The 17,349-nt window shown below is 41.4% G+C and overlaps 1 protein-coding gene across 3 annotated transcripts in view; it reads left to right on the forward strand.

The window, feature by feature from the left end:
• Positions 1 to 17,349, forward strand: part of CHD6 (chromodomain helicase DNA binding protein 6) — a 176,518-nt gene that overhangs the window by 98,464 nt on the left and 60,705 nt on the right. For all 3 annotated transcript variants that reach the window (XM_041732424.1, XM_041732422.1, XM_041732423.1), the window contains one exon: positions 4,474 to 4,669. In XM_041732424.1, coding sequence (XP_041588358.1) covers positions 4,474 to 4,669 — 196 coding nt within the window. The remainder of the gene's footprint in view (positions 1 to 4,473; positions 4,670 to 17,349) is intronic.

Genomic DNA, 17,349 nt, shown 5'->3' on the forward strand with positions numbered 1-17,349 from the left:
TCCTCAACTTTCCAGTTGTCCTCTGATTGGTTTTCCTGTTTACTTGTGGGTTTTTTGTTTGTTTGTTTGTTTTTTTTTTTTTTTTTTTTTTTGTATTTTGTCCATTTTATGGTTGTTACTTGCTGGAGGGTTGATGTGTTAGGATCTTCCCACTCCATTCCAGAAGCAGAGACTCTGTGCTTCAGATCATAGGCTCTCCTGTATGTGAACACTGTCCATTCAGCAGGAACGTCCCAATGTCTATATTTCAAGGTGTCTTTCTTTTCTCTTCTGCCTATAAGATGGGAACTTGATTGTACTGGGAACCAATTGTGGTGAAGGGATGGAGAGAACTAGGGAATTCTCAGTCTCTAGCTCTTCCCTTTTATCAGTATAGTACCTCTAACTGTGGGGTAGAGCGAGTTACAGGTCTTCTGTTTAACCCTCTGGCTGGAGTGGGTGATCTATAGGCTGATACTTTCACAAATATTCAGCTGTTCCTCTGTTTTAGACTCTTTGCTTCCCCATTTTCAGGATTACCTGGTGCCCGATCCCTTTGGATATTCTGCAATATTGAATTAAGTTCTTTCTTTTCTTTTGCTTTCTTTTCTTCCTTCCTTCCTTCCTTCCTTCCTTCCTTTCTTCCTTTTTTTTCTTCCTTTCTTTTTCTTTCTTTCTTTCTTTCGTAGGCTCCATGCCCAGCATGTGGAGCCCAATATAAGGCTTGAACTCAAGACCCTGATATCAAGACCTGACCTGAGATCAACAGTTGGACAATTAACTGACTGAGCCACCCAAACACTCCTGAATTCAGTTATTTCTCACTTGAGAATCTTTAACTGAATTTCTTTGATTTTTTTTTTTTTTTAACATTTCAAATCTTTAGTCTTTCTGTAATTTTGGTAAATGGTGGAGATCTAATTTACTTCCAAATGTGTCTAATTTTTTGTTTATCATTATAGTACATCTTTTCCTCCAGTCATATAAAATATTGTCCATAAAATATACTGAGATACTGTCTATGCAGGGTGTGTGTCCTACCTTTGTATTCTTTGTATTTCTACTCCTTTACTCAGGTATTATTGTAGATAAATTTCAGAGTTACTCTTTTTTCATCTATCCCCAACTACAGAAAAAAATATATGTGTATGTGTATACACACATATGCATATTTGTATTTATACATCTATCCATTTGCTGGGATTTGGTTGGCTTTTACACAGTTAGTAGAACAGGATTGATATCTTTTCAGTACTAAAGAACCTGATACTCTGCACATATTCATGTCTTTTATATACACTGTTGTTTTCAATAAATATTTATGAGGTACCTGCCTTGTGTTAGAACCTCTCTAGGTGTTAGGGCATGGTGAACAAACCAACATGGCACCTAGAGTCATGTTGCCAAGTCCTGCATGTTTCTTACTTTGAGCCTAATCTGTATTCTATATGTGTATAACTATTGTGAATGGGATTTTCTTTTTTTCATTCCTTGTTTTCCAGCTAGTTATTGCTGAGAGATGAGAAAGTTTTTCATTTCCCTTCAGGCCTTCTGAGGTCAGCATTTCCTGTTGTGCCAAAAATGCGTCACCGCCCCCCCTCCCCAAAACAAAGCACACAGGTTTTCCAGACTGCCACCTGCTTCTTGTTGAAATTTGACAGTGACTGAGAATTACAGTTTGATGAGCCGCATAAACTCCCAGGGACTTTGTTCAAAATACAGTTGACGCAGAGGGTTAATTGCTACACTGATGTGTGTTATGGAAAATTTTTTGATGTCTGATTTCTTCATTCAGACTTACTAGCCCTCAAGATCTTCTTTGTTCTCGAGGCTTGATGCCTCTCCAGCTGTCAGTTTGGTTTTGTTCCCGTTTAATTTCATGCCATATTCTCATACTGGGGTGAGGGCATAGCCAAGGGATCTGGCTCAGAAGGGAGTGGGTGAGGAACAGTTTAAGAGAACTCACATAATGGGATAGATTTTTAGCTTTGTGTTCTTTGAGAGCACTCCCTCAAAACTGAATGAATAATAGAAATGAGAATTAATGTTCCAATCATCCTGCACAGTTTCTAAAGCTGTTGTTATGTCATAGCTTGCAGAACACTATAATTGTATGGGAATTTTTCCCCTGGGTGGTGGTTGAGTTATAGCATTGCTATTTATTGGTTTCTCCTTGTCCTTAAAGCTGTGCTAATTCCCTGCCTACCTCAATCCATGGGCATCTAGCTCCTCTCTGATAGCTGGGGAATCCTTGGTGCCTTCAGCATTAATCGTCCACATGCGATGGTGAGGGTGGTGGCAACTTCTGTTTAATTGGATCTCAACCTTGTCTTCTGACTCCAAATCCTGTGCTTCTTCCATTGCATCAACCATATGCCCAGAATTCTGAGTACTGGTATCAAAACCATGTCATTACCTATAGTTTCTTCTGCCAGCTTCCACTAGAGTTATCAGGTCTAATTTACCAGTGTTTCTTATTTTATCCTTTAATTTTCTCTTTTAAGTTTTTCAGGCAGTCTTTCCATCCTCCTGCATTGAAATGTAGGATACATTATGAAGGCCATATAGCAAACTGGTTAAGAATGTGGACTTTGAGTTAAAAGGATCTCAGTTCAGCTCACTCACCTGCTCAATGACTGAGGGGAATTTCATTGTTTTTGTTTTTGAAGTTTCCTCAGATATACAGAGGGGATGATAATAAAACCAGCCCTTAGGATTGTCATGAGATGTAAATGGGATGGTGCATATCAAGTTATTATTCCTGTGGCTATTAAAAATAGTAATGACCATTATACCTAACTGCCTTATGGTTTTGTAGAATCCAGACATACAACCCTTTGCTTTTATCTTAGACACAAGCTCTTCCTACTCTGCCTTTATTAAGTCACCACCTCCTGTTTTATTTGCTACCATAGTACCACATATTATACTGACGTCCATTACATTAAAAAAGAAGAAAAAGGGGAAATCTACACCTGTAATTCCAGGTGCTGATGCACTGTGGCTTTGTGGAAGGAAGACGTATTTTCAGACTTGGTTCTTTGCTTCATATGTGTCCCTTAGAGGCCTGTGTTGGTCTGGTTTCTCTATATGGATTTTCCTTTTCCTCAAGGAAGTCAGGATTATGTTGCTCGCTCTGTTTTCTAGAGCCATCCCCACACAGAGTCTTCTACCCTAGAGTGTCTATCCTTATTCTCTTACTGGTTATTCATCTGATGTTTTAGAAATCTGATTTCCCAAACTGTGGGCTACCGATAAGGTTTTTGTTAGGATTCATGTTCTTTAGGTGCAGGGTGACTTGGTCCTTTTGTTATTTTCCTTTTCGTTCTGCTTTACCAGCCAGTTCCTGCTTGTTGTTCAGGATTGGTACTTGGGTAACATCCCCTTGTGAATTTTTTTTTTCTTTTTAAATTTTTATTTATTTATGATAGTCACACACAGAGAGAGAGAGAGAGAGAGAGAGGCAGAGACATAGGCAAAGGGAGAAGCAGGCTCCATGCACCGGGAGCCCGACGTGGGATTCGATCCTGGGTCTCCAGGATCGCGCCCTGGGGCAAAGGCACGCGCTAAACCACTGCGCCACCCAGGGATCCCTCCCCTTGTGAATTGATTCATCATCAGGGTACATAAGAAAAGAGTAAGGTATCAGCAGCTGTCCACATTGCTACTTTATTGATTCTGTATTAATCACATGATTCCATCACGAAGATGCCTTCTGTGTATTTAAATTGGATGGACAGATAGTAACACACTCCCATAGCAGTTTCAGTTTTGTTCTCCCTTTTATCCTCTTCCCCATTATGCTTTCTGCCCCTGTTTCCACACAGGTGTTTGCCTTCTTAATGATAGCCAGCTGTACTTATTTTCTCTCCCTCTAAGAAGTCCTCAGTTTTCATCCCCTGTCCCCAACACAGCTCATATCCTTCTTGTGGTGGATATGTGTGGAAGTGTGCTGCCCAGGAGAACTGACGGGCTGAAGATGACCAGCCCAGACGCACAAGGACTGCCTGTTGGTACAGTCTGCTTACCATTCTCAAGTTACCCCAAAGCAGCTACACACTGATTTGAACTTTGATTCCTTATTAAGAGCACTACATAAAGTAGACAGTTGAGGCTTTTATGTGTTTTTCTTGGTCTTCTTAGTAGATTCAGTGCAAGTAAAAACTGGGAAATACTGGAGAATAAGATGTTCAGGCTGTGGGGATTGTTATTTTATGTTTACAGTTCTTCTAGACCTTAGTTTGTGGCTGATATTTTTGTTTTGTTTTGGTTTTTGTTTGCCTGTTTTGGGGGGGGTACGTTTTGCAGCGCAGTCTCTGGCGTCTGCCCTGCTGCCTATGTGGGCGGGAGGGATTCCTTGCAGACTACTCTCATTTGGTCCACATTTAGAAGTGAGGGATTTAAGGCCGTGGGTCAACAGCTTCCTGCGTTGTTTGCTGCTCTCCATTGAAGTATGATTAACACCTGGGCTTTCGTTCATTTGGGTCCCCTCAGATACACCTATGAGCGAATTGATGGGCGAGTACGGGGAAACCTGCGCCAGGCAGCCATCGACCGGTTCTGTAAGCCAGACTCAGACCGCTTTGTCTTTCTTCTGTGCACCAGAGCGGGAGGCCTGGGCATCAATCTCACAGCCGCCGATACCTGCATCATATTTGATTCAGACTGGAACCCACAAAATGACTTGCAGGTAACCACTAGGATGATTGCTGTTTGCCTTAGCTGCCCCTGCATCTAAGAACATCATGATGGGGCCCGGCTTGCTGTAGAGTGTCTGCTGTGTCCATGCTGTGGTATCAGCTGGACAGCAGGCTTAGGGCCTCGGGCAGGGGTGAACGGAATAAAAAGTCAATGTCGACCTTTCCCACTAATCAGGGAGTGGTTCTTTCTTTTTGCTTTAAACCGAATGGTTTTTCCCAGTGGTGGCCTCCAAATATAGAACTACTGTTTATTTTTATTATCTGACATAAAGAAAAATATTAAGCTTAACTAGTTCTCTAATTTTTGATAATATAGAGTGATTCAGGCATTTTCACTGGTTGGTTTCTTAGATGGTCATATGTCCTGTACAGTAAAGGAGACAGGTAACCCAGAATTCCATTGTGTGGCCAGGTGACAGGCACTCCCTAGTTCATTTGCTGTCAACTTAGTACTGCATATTAGAGTTTATATGTACTCAGTTGAGTGAATTTGCAGACATTTTTTTTTAGTTTTAACTAAAAAAATTAAACAATTGGTGGCTTTAAAAGATTATCATAAAGATTGGAGTTAATACAGTTTTAAAAAATAAGCATAAATAAACAGGAAAATGACAGAGCTAACAGTTCTTTGGGTCAGAGTCCTTCATCTGCCCTGTTTCAAAGTAAAAACAATGACATTCTGGCCACATTGGACAGTGTGTCAGACAGAAAAGATCTGACATGTCAAGAATCCCATTTCTAGATTTACATCCATTTTCACAAATGATAAACTTCACCCTAAGCATATATTGTATCATGGGATATTTGTTAATACTAGGATTGTGAGTATGCAGTGGGGAAGGTGGTAGTGGCTCAAAACCTTTTTCATGATACAGATGATTGATAAAAGAAGTTTAGAGGCTTCTGTGTCACAAAATTGAAGGATATCCTCTCAGGGAACACTGCAAGGGATACCAGAAAAGGAGCTCAGCTGGGGGGCGTTTGGGCTGCTGCCTGACCTACTGCTTCACACATTCTGCTTTGCCTTTTTCATTTAATGAGTTTCCAAATAAGATTTTGTTTGAAGAAAACAGTCTACTAGTTGGAAAAAATGGCACTCTAAATTATTAAATTGGTGACAGTTGACTAAAGTTCAGGGGAAAAAATCATTTGTAAAACAAACTGTGTGGCACTGTGTTCAATGTACAGCTTCAGAGAAAACCAGTGGACACGACTAGTTCCCCATCAGGCCTTTCTACTGGTGAAGGGATATTTGGATCAAAGGTGAGTTGCTACATATAATGAATAACCACTTTTTTAAAGAATAATGTACTTGATACTGACATAAAAATAAGCAAAAACTAATATTTGATTAGGTAACTAGCGAGAACCTAATTAGGATAGTGATATAGATCAGGTGGTGGGAAGTTATTGCCTACTGGTTGTCTGGCTTGAAGTAGTTTTATTGGAATACAGTCATACCCATTGTATACACGTTACCTCTAGTGCTGCCATGTTACAGTGGCATAGTTGAGTATCACAACAGAGACCATATTTACTATTATAATAGAAGTTTGCTGACTCTGATACAGATGAATCCTTAAGTCCTTGCCACCTGTAAAGTTCTCTGCTCCTTTGCGGTGCTCACCTGACTGAGCCTTGGTACCTGGGAGAATGATGGTATGAGAAGCTGAAATTGGGTGGGTAATTTGAGGGCATGATAGCTAGGCATGCCTGGGGGAATTTCCAGGGTGAGGGGATTGGAAGCATGGGGTTGGCATTTGGAGGCAGGTCATGGTCAAGGCAAGGATTTGGGGATGCCATGCTTCATCTAGGTGAAATCCTGGACATTACCAATTGCAAATAGGTGCCAATGCCAAGAGCTGGAACTAGCAAGAATGAGAGTGGTGGAGCCTGGTAGGGAAGATGAAGTCATCTGAGGTGATCGATTTGTATGCATAGCAGCCAGAGGGGGTGGGTGGGGCTGTCCAGAATTGGGGTCTCAGGAGAAGGGAGAGGCTTTGGAAAAGCTGTTTTTAATATCTACTGCTGGGGAGCTGGCAAGAGATGAATAAAAGGAATAGCAGCAAAGTCAAATGGAAATTGGATCACATGAGGCTTTTAGTCTGGTCAATTTCTGAACTTAATCTAATGCTCAGTCTCAGTGGAGAAACAGACCACCAGCACTCCGGGCCATCCAGGGTGGGACCTTGAACCAAGAATGTGGCAGAAGGTAAATGAGTGAAGGTGTCAGTGGTGGCAGCAGCCCCAGGTGCAAGTTAGAGTTAGAATTCCTCAACTCTTGGGCTCCCAGACTGGCCACCGAATCTTCCGGTCTTGTCCTACTGCTGTCTGCTCTGTTGTTGTCGTTGTTGTTGTTGTAAAAGTTTTGTACTTAGAGGGAACTGTCCTATATTTTTAAAATATTGGCCAGACTAGGTAGAAATTAAAGAATTGGGAAGAGTGATGTTAGGGCAAGGAAACCTGATCAGTGCAGTCTTTGTGGGGAGTGGGATCGGTTGTGAAGAAGACAGTGAAAGGGAAGTCTAGTTCTGAGTTGTCCACAGAAATGGAGCAAGGTTGTGTACTTAGTTGGTGTGGGGAGGAGCCCAGGGGCTGGAGGCTGCCTGCAGAATGGTACACACTCAATATACATGCTGTCTCTTCCACATGTCCTTGTACTGTGTGCCATAAATATGATGTAGGGGACAGAGTCTGGGTACTGGAACCTTGAGACCTTCATGTCGTTCCCAAGACTACTGCTAAGTTCCGCTGTGAACATCAGTGCAATGCATTCCTAAGCCTAACAGTAGGAAACAATGAGACTGTCTGTTCCCTGGTACTATCCTTGCTAGTTACATCATGTTGACCTACACATAGTCATTCACACAAGGGTACATAATCTCATATTTTTGTAAAATGAATGAAAGCTTTCAGTCATCTCTAGTTCTTTATGGTTATTGAAGAACCACAATTCCTGCTCTGATAGATGATTGTATTTCTTTTGGAAGATGGCCTTGGCACAGAACATTTATCTGTGTGTGGATTGAAATGTGTCCTGCCTGATACAAATGTCAGGGCCACAGAAAAGAGAATCTCATAAACAGGGCCTTATGCCTTACCCTACTGGGATTTCATCCTGGCCTCAGAGGTCTGAGTTCAGATGATAGAACATGTGAGTATTCACTCTGGTCTCATAAAGTGTGGAAAGATCTGGTGCAGTCCATGGTTATCCCCAAGCAAACTAGCATGGGAAAGCAGTGCCAATGCTGGGACACTGTTTCTTGACTGATCAAAGGAAGACCCTCTCAGAGCCTTGAAAGGGAAGCCAACCTGACTAGAAGAGGCCTGAGGCCCTGAGGCAGGTCTGTGGACAAACCAGCTTCTGCAGCTGGAGAACATAGCTCCTTTCTCTGAGAAGTCAGCTAAAAGTCAAGGAGCACTGTTACCTTTTCTGGTGCTTTTTCATTATTATTATTAAACACTCATTCATCTTTTTCTTCTGATCACATTGGTGGGGTTTTCTGTGCTTTGGGGGTAGAATTAGGCTTAGGAATTGCTAGAGATGTTTTTTTAAAATCTAGGTCTTCATGAAACAAATGACATCAAGTGTCATATGCTGTTTCCTCTGGTCTTACTAGAGCCTGAGGAGTTCAGTAAATTCTATCTTCCCACAGGCCTAGATCTTAACCAGTTAAGGAATAGACACAGAAGTACTATGGCGGATCAAAAGGTGAGCTTTCAGGGTGCCTGGGTAGCTCAGTCAGTTAAACATCTAACTCTTGATTTCAGCTCAGGTCCTGATCTCAGTGTGGTAAGATTGAGCCCTGCATCAGGCTCTGTGCTCAGTACAGAGTCTGCTTGAGATTCTCTCTTTCTCTCATAATAAATAAAATCTGAGGGGGGAAAAGAAGATGAGCTTTAGTAAATTGTATAGGTGGATTAGATGATATAGTTAGATGATATAGCTTGATCTGTAGCCAGAATGAGCCTCCCTCAGACTCCTGTCCTTGCATAACCTCATCCCAAGGCTAACCTTCCCGCAGAGAACTGCTGGCAGGCATAGAGTTGAGGAGAGAAAAAAGCAGCGCTAAAGAATTGTACCTGTGTCAGAGGTGAACCAACTCAAGGTCCCTTTTTAACAGGCAGATCTTCCCTAGAGGTATCAGGTGAATGCACATCCTCTCTCAAACCTTGAACATGTCTGTTTAGATTCAGTGCATATAAGGAAGTCGAGAGTGTGAATTCCCATGTTCTCACCTTCACTCAGGAGGCACAGCCGGGATCCAGTCCTGGCAAATCAGGGTTCCTGGAGCACTGAGGTGAAGAAACGGCAAAGGGTACTCAGGGTAGCCTGAGAATGAAAACAAGCAGTGAAAAGCGGGTTTCTTTCCTTCTGGTTTACAGGAAGTCAGCAATGCTGCTAGCTCTGAGGGCAGAGATGGGCCTGAGGAAGTAGCAGGGTACCACAGGTCTCACAGAGTCCACCAGCACCGGGCTTTCTCATTGCCCTGTGACACCTCAGATGCTCCTCTGGGAACTTTTTGCTCTTTCAGACCAGATTTCCTGAGGGTTGGATAGGCTTTGGGGTAACCGTGGTGGAGCTGCATGGTTCCTTGTCGCTTTTATTGATAAGGTCCCTAAAGGGAAGGTTCAGAAAGCATGAGAGCAGGGCTGCTGGCAGTGGGCATGGCCACAACGGAATGCCACAACTGCCTGTCCACAGCATTTGGGAAGGGAGAGGGACTCCAGCCTGAGGAGCAAGAGCCCCTTCCATGGTCTGCTCTAGGGGCCTGATGCACTATTCCAAAAGAGAGAGTTTCTGGTCCCCTCGGCCTCTTCCTCCACTGCCACACATTGCTGGCACCAACTCTGTTAGCAGTATGTAGGCCTGGAACTCAAAGGGCTAAATTCTACTGGCTTTACTTTTCTTTGCTGGAAGAAAGTTGAGAGTTTGTGAACGTTCTGTTACATGGTCCATTCTTTCAGTATTTGCTGAATACTGGGACGTGCCAGGCACTGTTCAAAGGGTTGGAGACACAGCAGTGAGCAAGACTAGTGGTTAGTGCTCTTCGTCAAAGTTTAATTTTAGTGGGGTGACAAGGGAAACTGAGTGAGGTACAGATTGCATCCTTGTTACAGAGAAGTAAAACAGACTCAGAGGATGAAAATGGTGTCAGTTTGCCCTGTCCTAGAGAGTGATCTAGGAAGGCTTCTTAAGAAGATGACATCTGGAGCAGAGACCTAAGTGAGGGGCAGGATCTCAAATCTGTGATCAGAAGGAAGAATGTTTCAGACCAAGGGAACAGAAGGTGGGAATGAGCACAGGTGGTGCTCCTGAGACAGGTGGAATAAGGCACTTACTGTACAGCAGCGGCCACAAATAAAGTGAGCCAAATTTTTGAGTATGCTCCTGTGTCTCCTTCCAGTTGCTGCTCCCTTTCACTCCCCACCTCTTTTTTGGCTCCCCCAAAGCACCCTTTCCCCATGCTGCCAACTTTTCTCTCCTTCCTATATTCAGCTGGCTCTTGACTGACTTACTGACACATTGATTGAGCCCCACACAGCAGGCCAGGCCCTGGGGAAACAACAGCGCTCAGGACTTTGGTTTGGGTGACTAACTGAGCTACACAGTAGAAATGGAATGGGCAGGTGTCTGCTATTTCCCAAAAATGTTTACATTTTAAGAGGTGATGATACCTTTTCCAAAGGAATAAATCTGAAGCCAGAAACTTCCTATTCCAAAGCAGGCCTGCAAAGGAAATAGTTAAGGGAGGGCAGTGTCCAGTACGCCCTGATTCCTCCTGCAGGAAGAGCCCCTAAGTCCTCTTTTGTGTGAGTAGTTGGCCTGTGAAAGCAGACTTTTTAGAGTGCCAGAAGAGATGTAAAATTGCTGTGCCTGAAATCAAATACTTGGGCAAAGAAATGGGCTAGGAAGCTATGCCAGTGCGTTAGGTGTGGTTGGTCTCAGCTGTGACTATAGGCATTTGTTTTCGCTTATCACTGAGGACCAAGTAGCATTGTAAAGTATTAAAGAAAATGTACTTTTTAAATACAGGTAATGGGGACACCTGGGTGCCTCAGTGGTTAAGCTTCTGCCTTCAGCTCAGGGTGTGATCCCGGAATTCCAGGATTGAGTCCCGTAATGGGCTCCCTATGAGGAGCCTGCTTCTCCCGCTGCCTAGGTCTCTGTGTCTCTCATGAATAAATAAATAAAATCTTTAAAAATAAATAAAATCTAGGTAATGATTCAAAAAAGTAGATATAGGTCAAGAGAGAAGTTAACATTATGCTTGGTTCTTTGTACCAACTATTTAATTTTTATGTAATTGTAAAGATGTGGTACAAGATTGTGCCAAATTCTAGATCTGAAACTGACACGAGGGCTGGTATCAATTGGAAATCTGTCACTGTTCAATTCACCTACTCCCCAGGACTTCTTCCCATTGTAGTCATTGGGATCTGCGCCTGGTTGTTTGTTTTTAATTTTCTGAACGTCACTACTTGTTTCTTGTAGGCCTATCTTTGTTCACCTCAAATGTATCAAAGTAAGCAACAAACTCTGAGCCTGCATATCATGCAGGAGAGCATGTGAGCTCTGGAATTTTCCCATGGTGCTCCCTGCCCCCTCTTCATGGCCTACTCTGGAGGTTCTGTATTTGTGCCTTTGCTGAGGATTTCATTTGGACATTTGGACTTCATCTCAGTCACTGCCCTAGTTCTGAGTGTTTCTCTGTTTACCACGTTGTTTTGTGTGAGTTCTCATTAGGGAAATAAGGACTGTCATTGAGATTTAACTGTAACAGGATGAGTATCTTACATGTGACAGGACTTCATCCTGTTGTCTTTCAGGTAAGCCATCTTGGGAGAGCATGTAGCTATCTTCTGGTGTCATTTAGCTGCTTGTGACCATGCCCCATGCCCTGCCGCCACCCACCCCCACCACCCCCATCCTGAGACAGGTTGGTTTTTCTCCATTAACAAGAATCCTGGAGACAGGTAGTCCAAGGTCAGGTGGCTTTACAGTGTCATCTGAGTCCCAGATTCCTTCTCTCTTTCTGTTCCATCATCCTCAGGGAATATGATTTACGTCCTCTTTGTTCCAAGATGGATACTTCATACTTTAGGCAGGAAAGATAAGGAAGGAAGGTATGATGCATTTTTCAGGAGAGCAGAACTTTTCCAGATATCCCAATAGACTTCTGCATCTCCTCAATCAGGCTGTATTTCCTTGTCATCCCTGGGAGGCTAGAGGTGGTTGCAGGTGGACACATTGCTGCCCTCTACAAGTATCCGGGTTCTGGGATTGAGGAATAAGGGGAATATGGATACGAGGAAGGTAATTAGCGGTGTCTGCAGTTCTCCTGTATTGGACTTTTGCTCAATACATTTCTAAATTCCCTCCTCTTATAATTTACCTTCAACATCAGATGAGCCAGAGAAAGAAAATCAGTGTCAGTACTTGTGGCCACATATTATTCATGCTATGCAGGTTTCATAAACCATATTAGTTACCTTGATCACTTCCTTTGTTTGCTGATTATCAATCAAATCTTCTTCCTCAATAGATCTGCCACTAAAGATACCAAAAATGGATGTGGCAACTAACTGTAATAGCCAAAGGCCCAACAACTGAGTTGTCTAGCAATAGAAGATTGATTGACTAAGCCATGGTATTTTCAACTTGATAAAAGAATGAGGAATGTCTCTATATACTGCTATGGAATCATCTCTTGAGTATATTGTTGGGTGGGGGGAAAAAGATAAGGTGGAAAAAGTATGCATAGTATGCTAGCATTCATCTAAAAAAGCTGTGTGGGTCTTGCTTCTTCCTGCCCTGCCCCCCAAATGAAAGATAAAACAAACCAAAAAAACACTTTATTTTTAAATTGTTACCTGTAGGGGGAGCGAGGGAACAGGATGGAAGTGACAGAGATAGAAGCTACTTTTTTCAAACATGCCTTTTTGTATATTTGACTTTGGAACCGCCCTAAGTATTTTATAACATTATAAAACAAAATTAATCTTTAAAAACTTTTTATTCTCCGAGGTGCCTGGGTGGCTTAGTCAGCTAAGCATTCTGACTCTTCACTTGATCTTAGCCAAAAGGCCAACAAGCAATAAGCATTCCGACTCTTGATCTCAGCTCAGGTCTTTGATCTCACAGTCGTGAGTTCAGACCCTGCATTGGGCTCCACACAGGCATGGACCCTACTAGAAAAGAAAAGAAAAGGGAAAGGGAAAGGGAAAGGGAAATGGAAAGGGAAGGAGAAAGAAAAGAAAGAAAAGAAAGAAGAATGTTAAAAAGCTTTTTATTCTAAAATAATTTTAAACTTTAGGGCAACTCCGGTGGCCCAGTGGTTTAGGGCCGCCTTTAGCCCGGGGTGTGATCCTGGAGATCCGGGTATGATCCTCGAGTCCCATGTCAGGTTCCCTGCGTGGAGCCTGCTTCTCCCCCTCTCTCTCTGTCATGAATAAATAAATAAAATCTTTTAAAAAAAATTTAAACTTTAAAAAAGTTGCAGAATAGTGCAGATTTCTAGGACTCTTCACCCAGTTTTCCTTAATGTTAACATTTCATATAACCGTAGTCTAATTGAAACCAAGACATTAACATTGACAATAATCTATAGACCATATTCATATTCCTCCAGTTTCCTGCAAATGTTCTCTTTCTGATCAGGAACATCCAATGCATGTTCTCAGATTTCTTTTACAAGTCCTGATTCCTTGCCTCCTTCGATTTGCAGCAGCACCTGTCTTTCCTTGACTTTCATGACCTTGACACTTTTGAAGGATACTGACCAGCTAATCTCTCAGTTTGTGTCTGCCTGAGGTTTTCTCATGATCAGATTTGAGGTTATGAATTTTTGGCAAGAATATCATAGAAGTGATGTTATGTCTTCCTCACTGCATCGTTTTGGGGGTACATGGTGTTAATACATCTTGTGATGTTAACCTTGATTACCTGGTCGAGGTGGTGTCTGCCAGGTTTCTTCACTGTAAAGGAACTATTTTTATCTTAAACTTAATCAGTATCTTGGGAGGAGATATCTTAGGACTCTATAAATACCCTGTTTCTCACCATACTTTCACCTGTTAATTTTAGTATCAATTAGTAGTTCTTGCCTTCAACAATTACTACCATGGGGTTTGGTTCCTCATAACTTTCTATTTCAGTCATTTCTTCCACACTTATTAATTGGAATTCTACTGTAAAGAACAGCTGTCCTTTATCCCCATTTGTTTTTTATGCCAGTATAAACTCGTTTTATTTTTGGGCTATAATCTCTTACTCTCATTATTTATTTTGTTGTTCATACTTGGTCATTAGGAGATCCCTCAGGTTGTTTCCTGTGTCCTTTTGACATGCTCCCATCAGGTTATTTATATGCTTATTTATATGTTCTTGGTTGAATAAATTTTTTAATTTAATTCAATTACTATATAATGTATTAGTTTTAGAGGTAGAAGTCAATGATTCATCAGTCTTATATGTTACCCAGTGCTCCTTACATCACATGCCCTCCTTAGTGTCCATCACTTCCTTACTTTCTGGTACCACAAGATGTTCAGGTTCATGTTGCATTTTTCCTGCCACAGCCATAGAACTGACAGTTCCTCCAAGGATCCCTGGTTCCTTTTATTTTTAAATTTTTTTTTAAAATTTTTTAAAGATTTTATGTATTTCAGAGAGAGAGTATGAGCCAGGTGGGGGGAGCAGGACAGAGGGAGAGGGAGAAGCAAACTCCCCAAAGAGCAGGGAGCCCAAAGTGGGGCCAACCCCAGGACTCTAGGATCATGACTTAAACTGACTGAGCCACCCATGTGGCCTGCTGGTTCCTTTTATTCAAGAATGCCATTTAGTTAAGTATCCAACCCGGGCCGTGATCTCAGGGTCCTGGGATCAAGCCCTTGACTCAGGGCATGGGTGATTCCCTCTCAGTGGAGTCTGCTTGTCTCCCTTTTCCTTTATCCCTCCCCCTGCTCACTCTCTCTGTCTCTCTATCTCTCTCAAATAAATAAATCTTTTTTTTAAAAAAAAGAATGGCACTTAGTCACCAAGATCTGGCTGCTAGGAGTACCTAATGCTTCTAGAGTATTATTGCTTCTAGACTCTCTAAGCAGACAACTAGGAAACCTGTGTATGCATGTGTATTGACACAAGCGCTCAGACCACACATCTGTACTTTCCCATACTGTCCACCCACAGTGAGTTTCTGATTCCAATCCAACAACATAGGATTCACTCCGGCCTTCCCCTCTTCCTTCTTTTTAACTCCTTTCTCTGGCTGTGAGAAGTTTTATGATAACACAGTATATTTACTCGTATGTTCAATCCTAGTATGTACATAAAGTAGTTGCAGAATTCCTGACCCATATTCTGTGAAACAAATTTACCAGCATATAATATTGAACTGTAGTAGTGGGTTGGTTTTTTTGTTTGTCATTAGTCTTTCGGTATATAATCAAAATACCATTTTCCAAAGTTACTTGGTTTGGTTTTCTTCTTTCTTAACTCCCTTCATTGTGATTAAGTTAATGTGGGGCCAGGGGTCATTGGTAGTCAATCCCTAAAATGCAGAAGCAAAATAAAATCATTAAATATAGCCATATATCAAGTGGATAGTGTAACCCCAAGAGATAAATTATTTCAAATGTATTTAATATTTTTGACATTTTCATTTTGATATAATTTTAGTTTGCAATTTCAGTATAGCCTTTATCCAGATTCACCAACTTTTATTTTATTTTATTTTATTATTATTATTTTTTTTAAATTTTATTTGACACACAGAACACAAGCCGGGGGAACGGCAGAGGAAGAGGGAGGCTCCCCATTGAGCAGGGAGCCTGATTTGGGGCTCAATCCCAAGACCCAATGATCATGATGATCATGATGATCATGACCTGAGCCAAAGGCAGACGCTTAACCGTCACCCAGGCTCCCCAAGATTCACCAACTCTTTACATTTTGCCCCATTTACTTTATCGTTTTACCTTCTAGCTCCCCTACCTCTCTGAGTATATACATAGACTTAAACACATGTGTGCACACACCATTTTTTGTCTGAACCATTCAGAATAAGTTGCCCCCAGTACTTCAGTGTGTAGTTTCTCAGTGCAAGGACATTCTCTTCTATAACCACAGTTTAGTTCTCAGAATCAGGAAATAAGAAAACGGCCTTCAATCCACAGTCTGTATTCAGATTTATCTTTTATTTCAGTGTCCTTTTATGGCCACTCTACCCCTGGTCTGAGATCCATCCAGTTCAGGAGCACCCATCACCTTACTGACCATATCTCTTTAGTCTCTTAGAGTTGGAAGAGTTCCTCTTTCTTTTTCTTTTATAACCTTATGTTTTTAAGGACTGCGGGCCAGTTCTTATACAGATTATCCCTCAATTTGTGTTTGTATTTCCTCAGGATTGGATTCAGGCTTAGTAATACCACTGAAGTGATATGTCCTTCTCAGCATATCACATCAGAAGGAACGTAATATCTGTGTGATAATATGTGCTTGGATATCTTCGTTAAGGGGTATCTGCCAGATGTCTTCACTATAAAGCTACTGCTTTCCCTTTAAAATTAATAAGCAGTTTTGGAGAGATACTTTGAGACCGTGTAAATTAATATACTATTCCTCATCAAAGTTTCACCCACTGGTTTTAGTTTCCATTGATTAATTTACCTGAATCAGTCAGCACTGTGATGGTTGGCAAGGGGTGATTTTCTAAGCTTTGTTACTCAAACTCTGTTAGTCACACTCTACTATAAGAAAGAGTGTTCCTTTTTCTCCCATTTATTTATGTCATTATGTACTCATGAGTTCTTTTTTTCATTCAGTGGGTTATATTCTACTACTGTATTTATTTTGATATTTGTAGCATCCTGGACATAGCCAGTGGTAAACCTCTGCAAGTCGGAAGTGTTATTTGGGTATGTCTCCATATTTCTTTGTGCTCTTCCTTACATTCTGACACAATGTTTGGTGCTCATCCTGTACTTTTTCTGCCTTCAGGCCTGGGATTAACTATTTCTCTACTATGTCTTGGTTTTATCTTAGTGGAAAATATATTTAGAAACTAAGATCTGAGAGTGAGCTACAGCCTTTGCTACTGCGATGCCATTGCTTCTATATGCCTGTTCAGTGGACATACCTAGAATACATACATGCAGAGAATATAGATGCACATAGATGCATAATATGCATTCATATGTGTATATGGACACGTGTAGTAAACAAAAATACACATATATCTGTATCTATTTCTATTCCTGTATATATGTGTATGTAAACATACACATAAGCACATAACCTAACCATGAGTTCATACTGGAACCTGCAAACCCATTCTAATACCATACAGTTATTCTAGTTTTTTTCTTTATATATTTGTAACTTACTTCTTCAACAGTGAAATCCCTAACTCCTGTTTTCCTCAGTATATTTACCCATTTCTTCAATTCTATATTACATAGAAAGTAATTTCAGAATTCCTAAGCTTACCACTGGGAAAGAAAAAGAAACCTACCTGCTGCTGTGTATTTAAAACAGTATGATTTGAGTGTACATACTTAGTGGAATATAACCCTGAGAGGAGGAAAACAAAAATCTTGCACTGTTTTTAGTAATTATGTTTTGGAGAGATCATAATGATACAGTTTTTCTCAGGCTATTACATAAATT

This window comes from Vulpes lagopus, chromosome 18 (genome assembly GCF_018345385.1).
Source record: "Vulpes lagopus strain Blue_001 chromosome 18, ASM1834538v1, whole genome shotgun sequence".
Lineage (NCBI taxonomy): Eukaryota > Metazoa > Chordata > Mammalia > Carnivora > Canidae > Vulpes > Vulpes lagopus.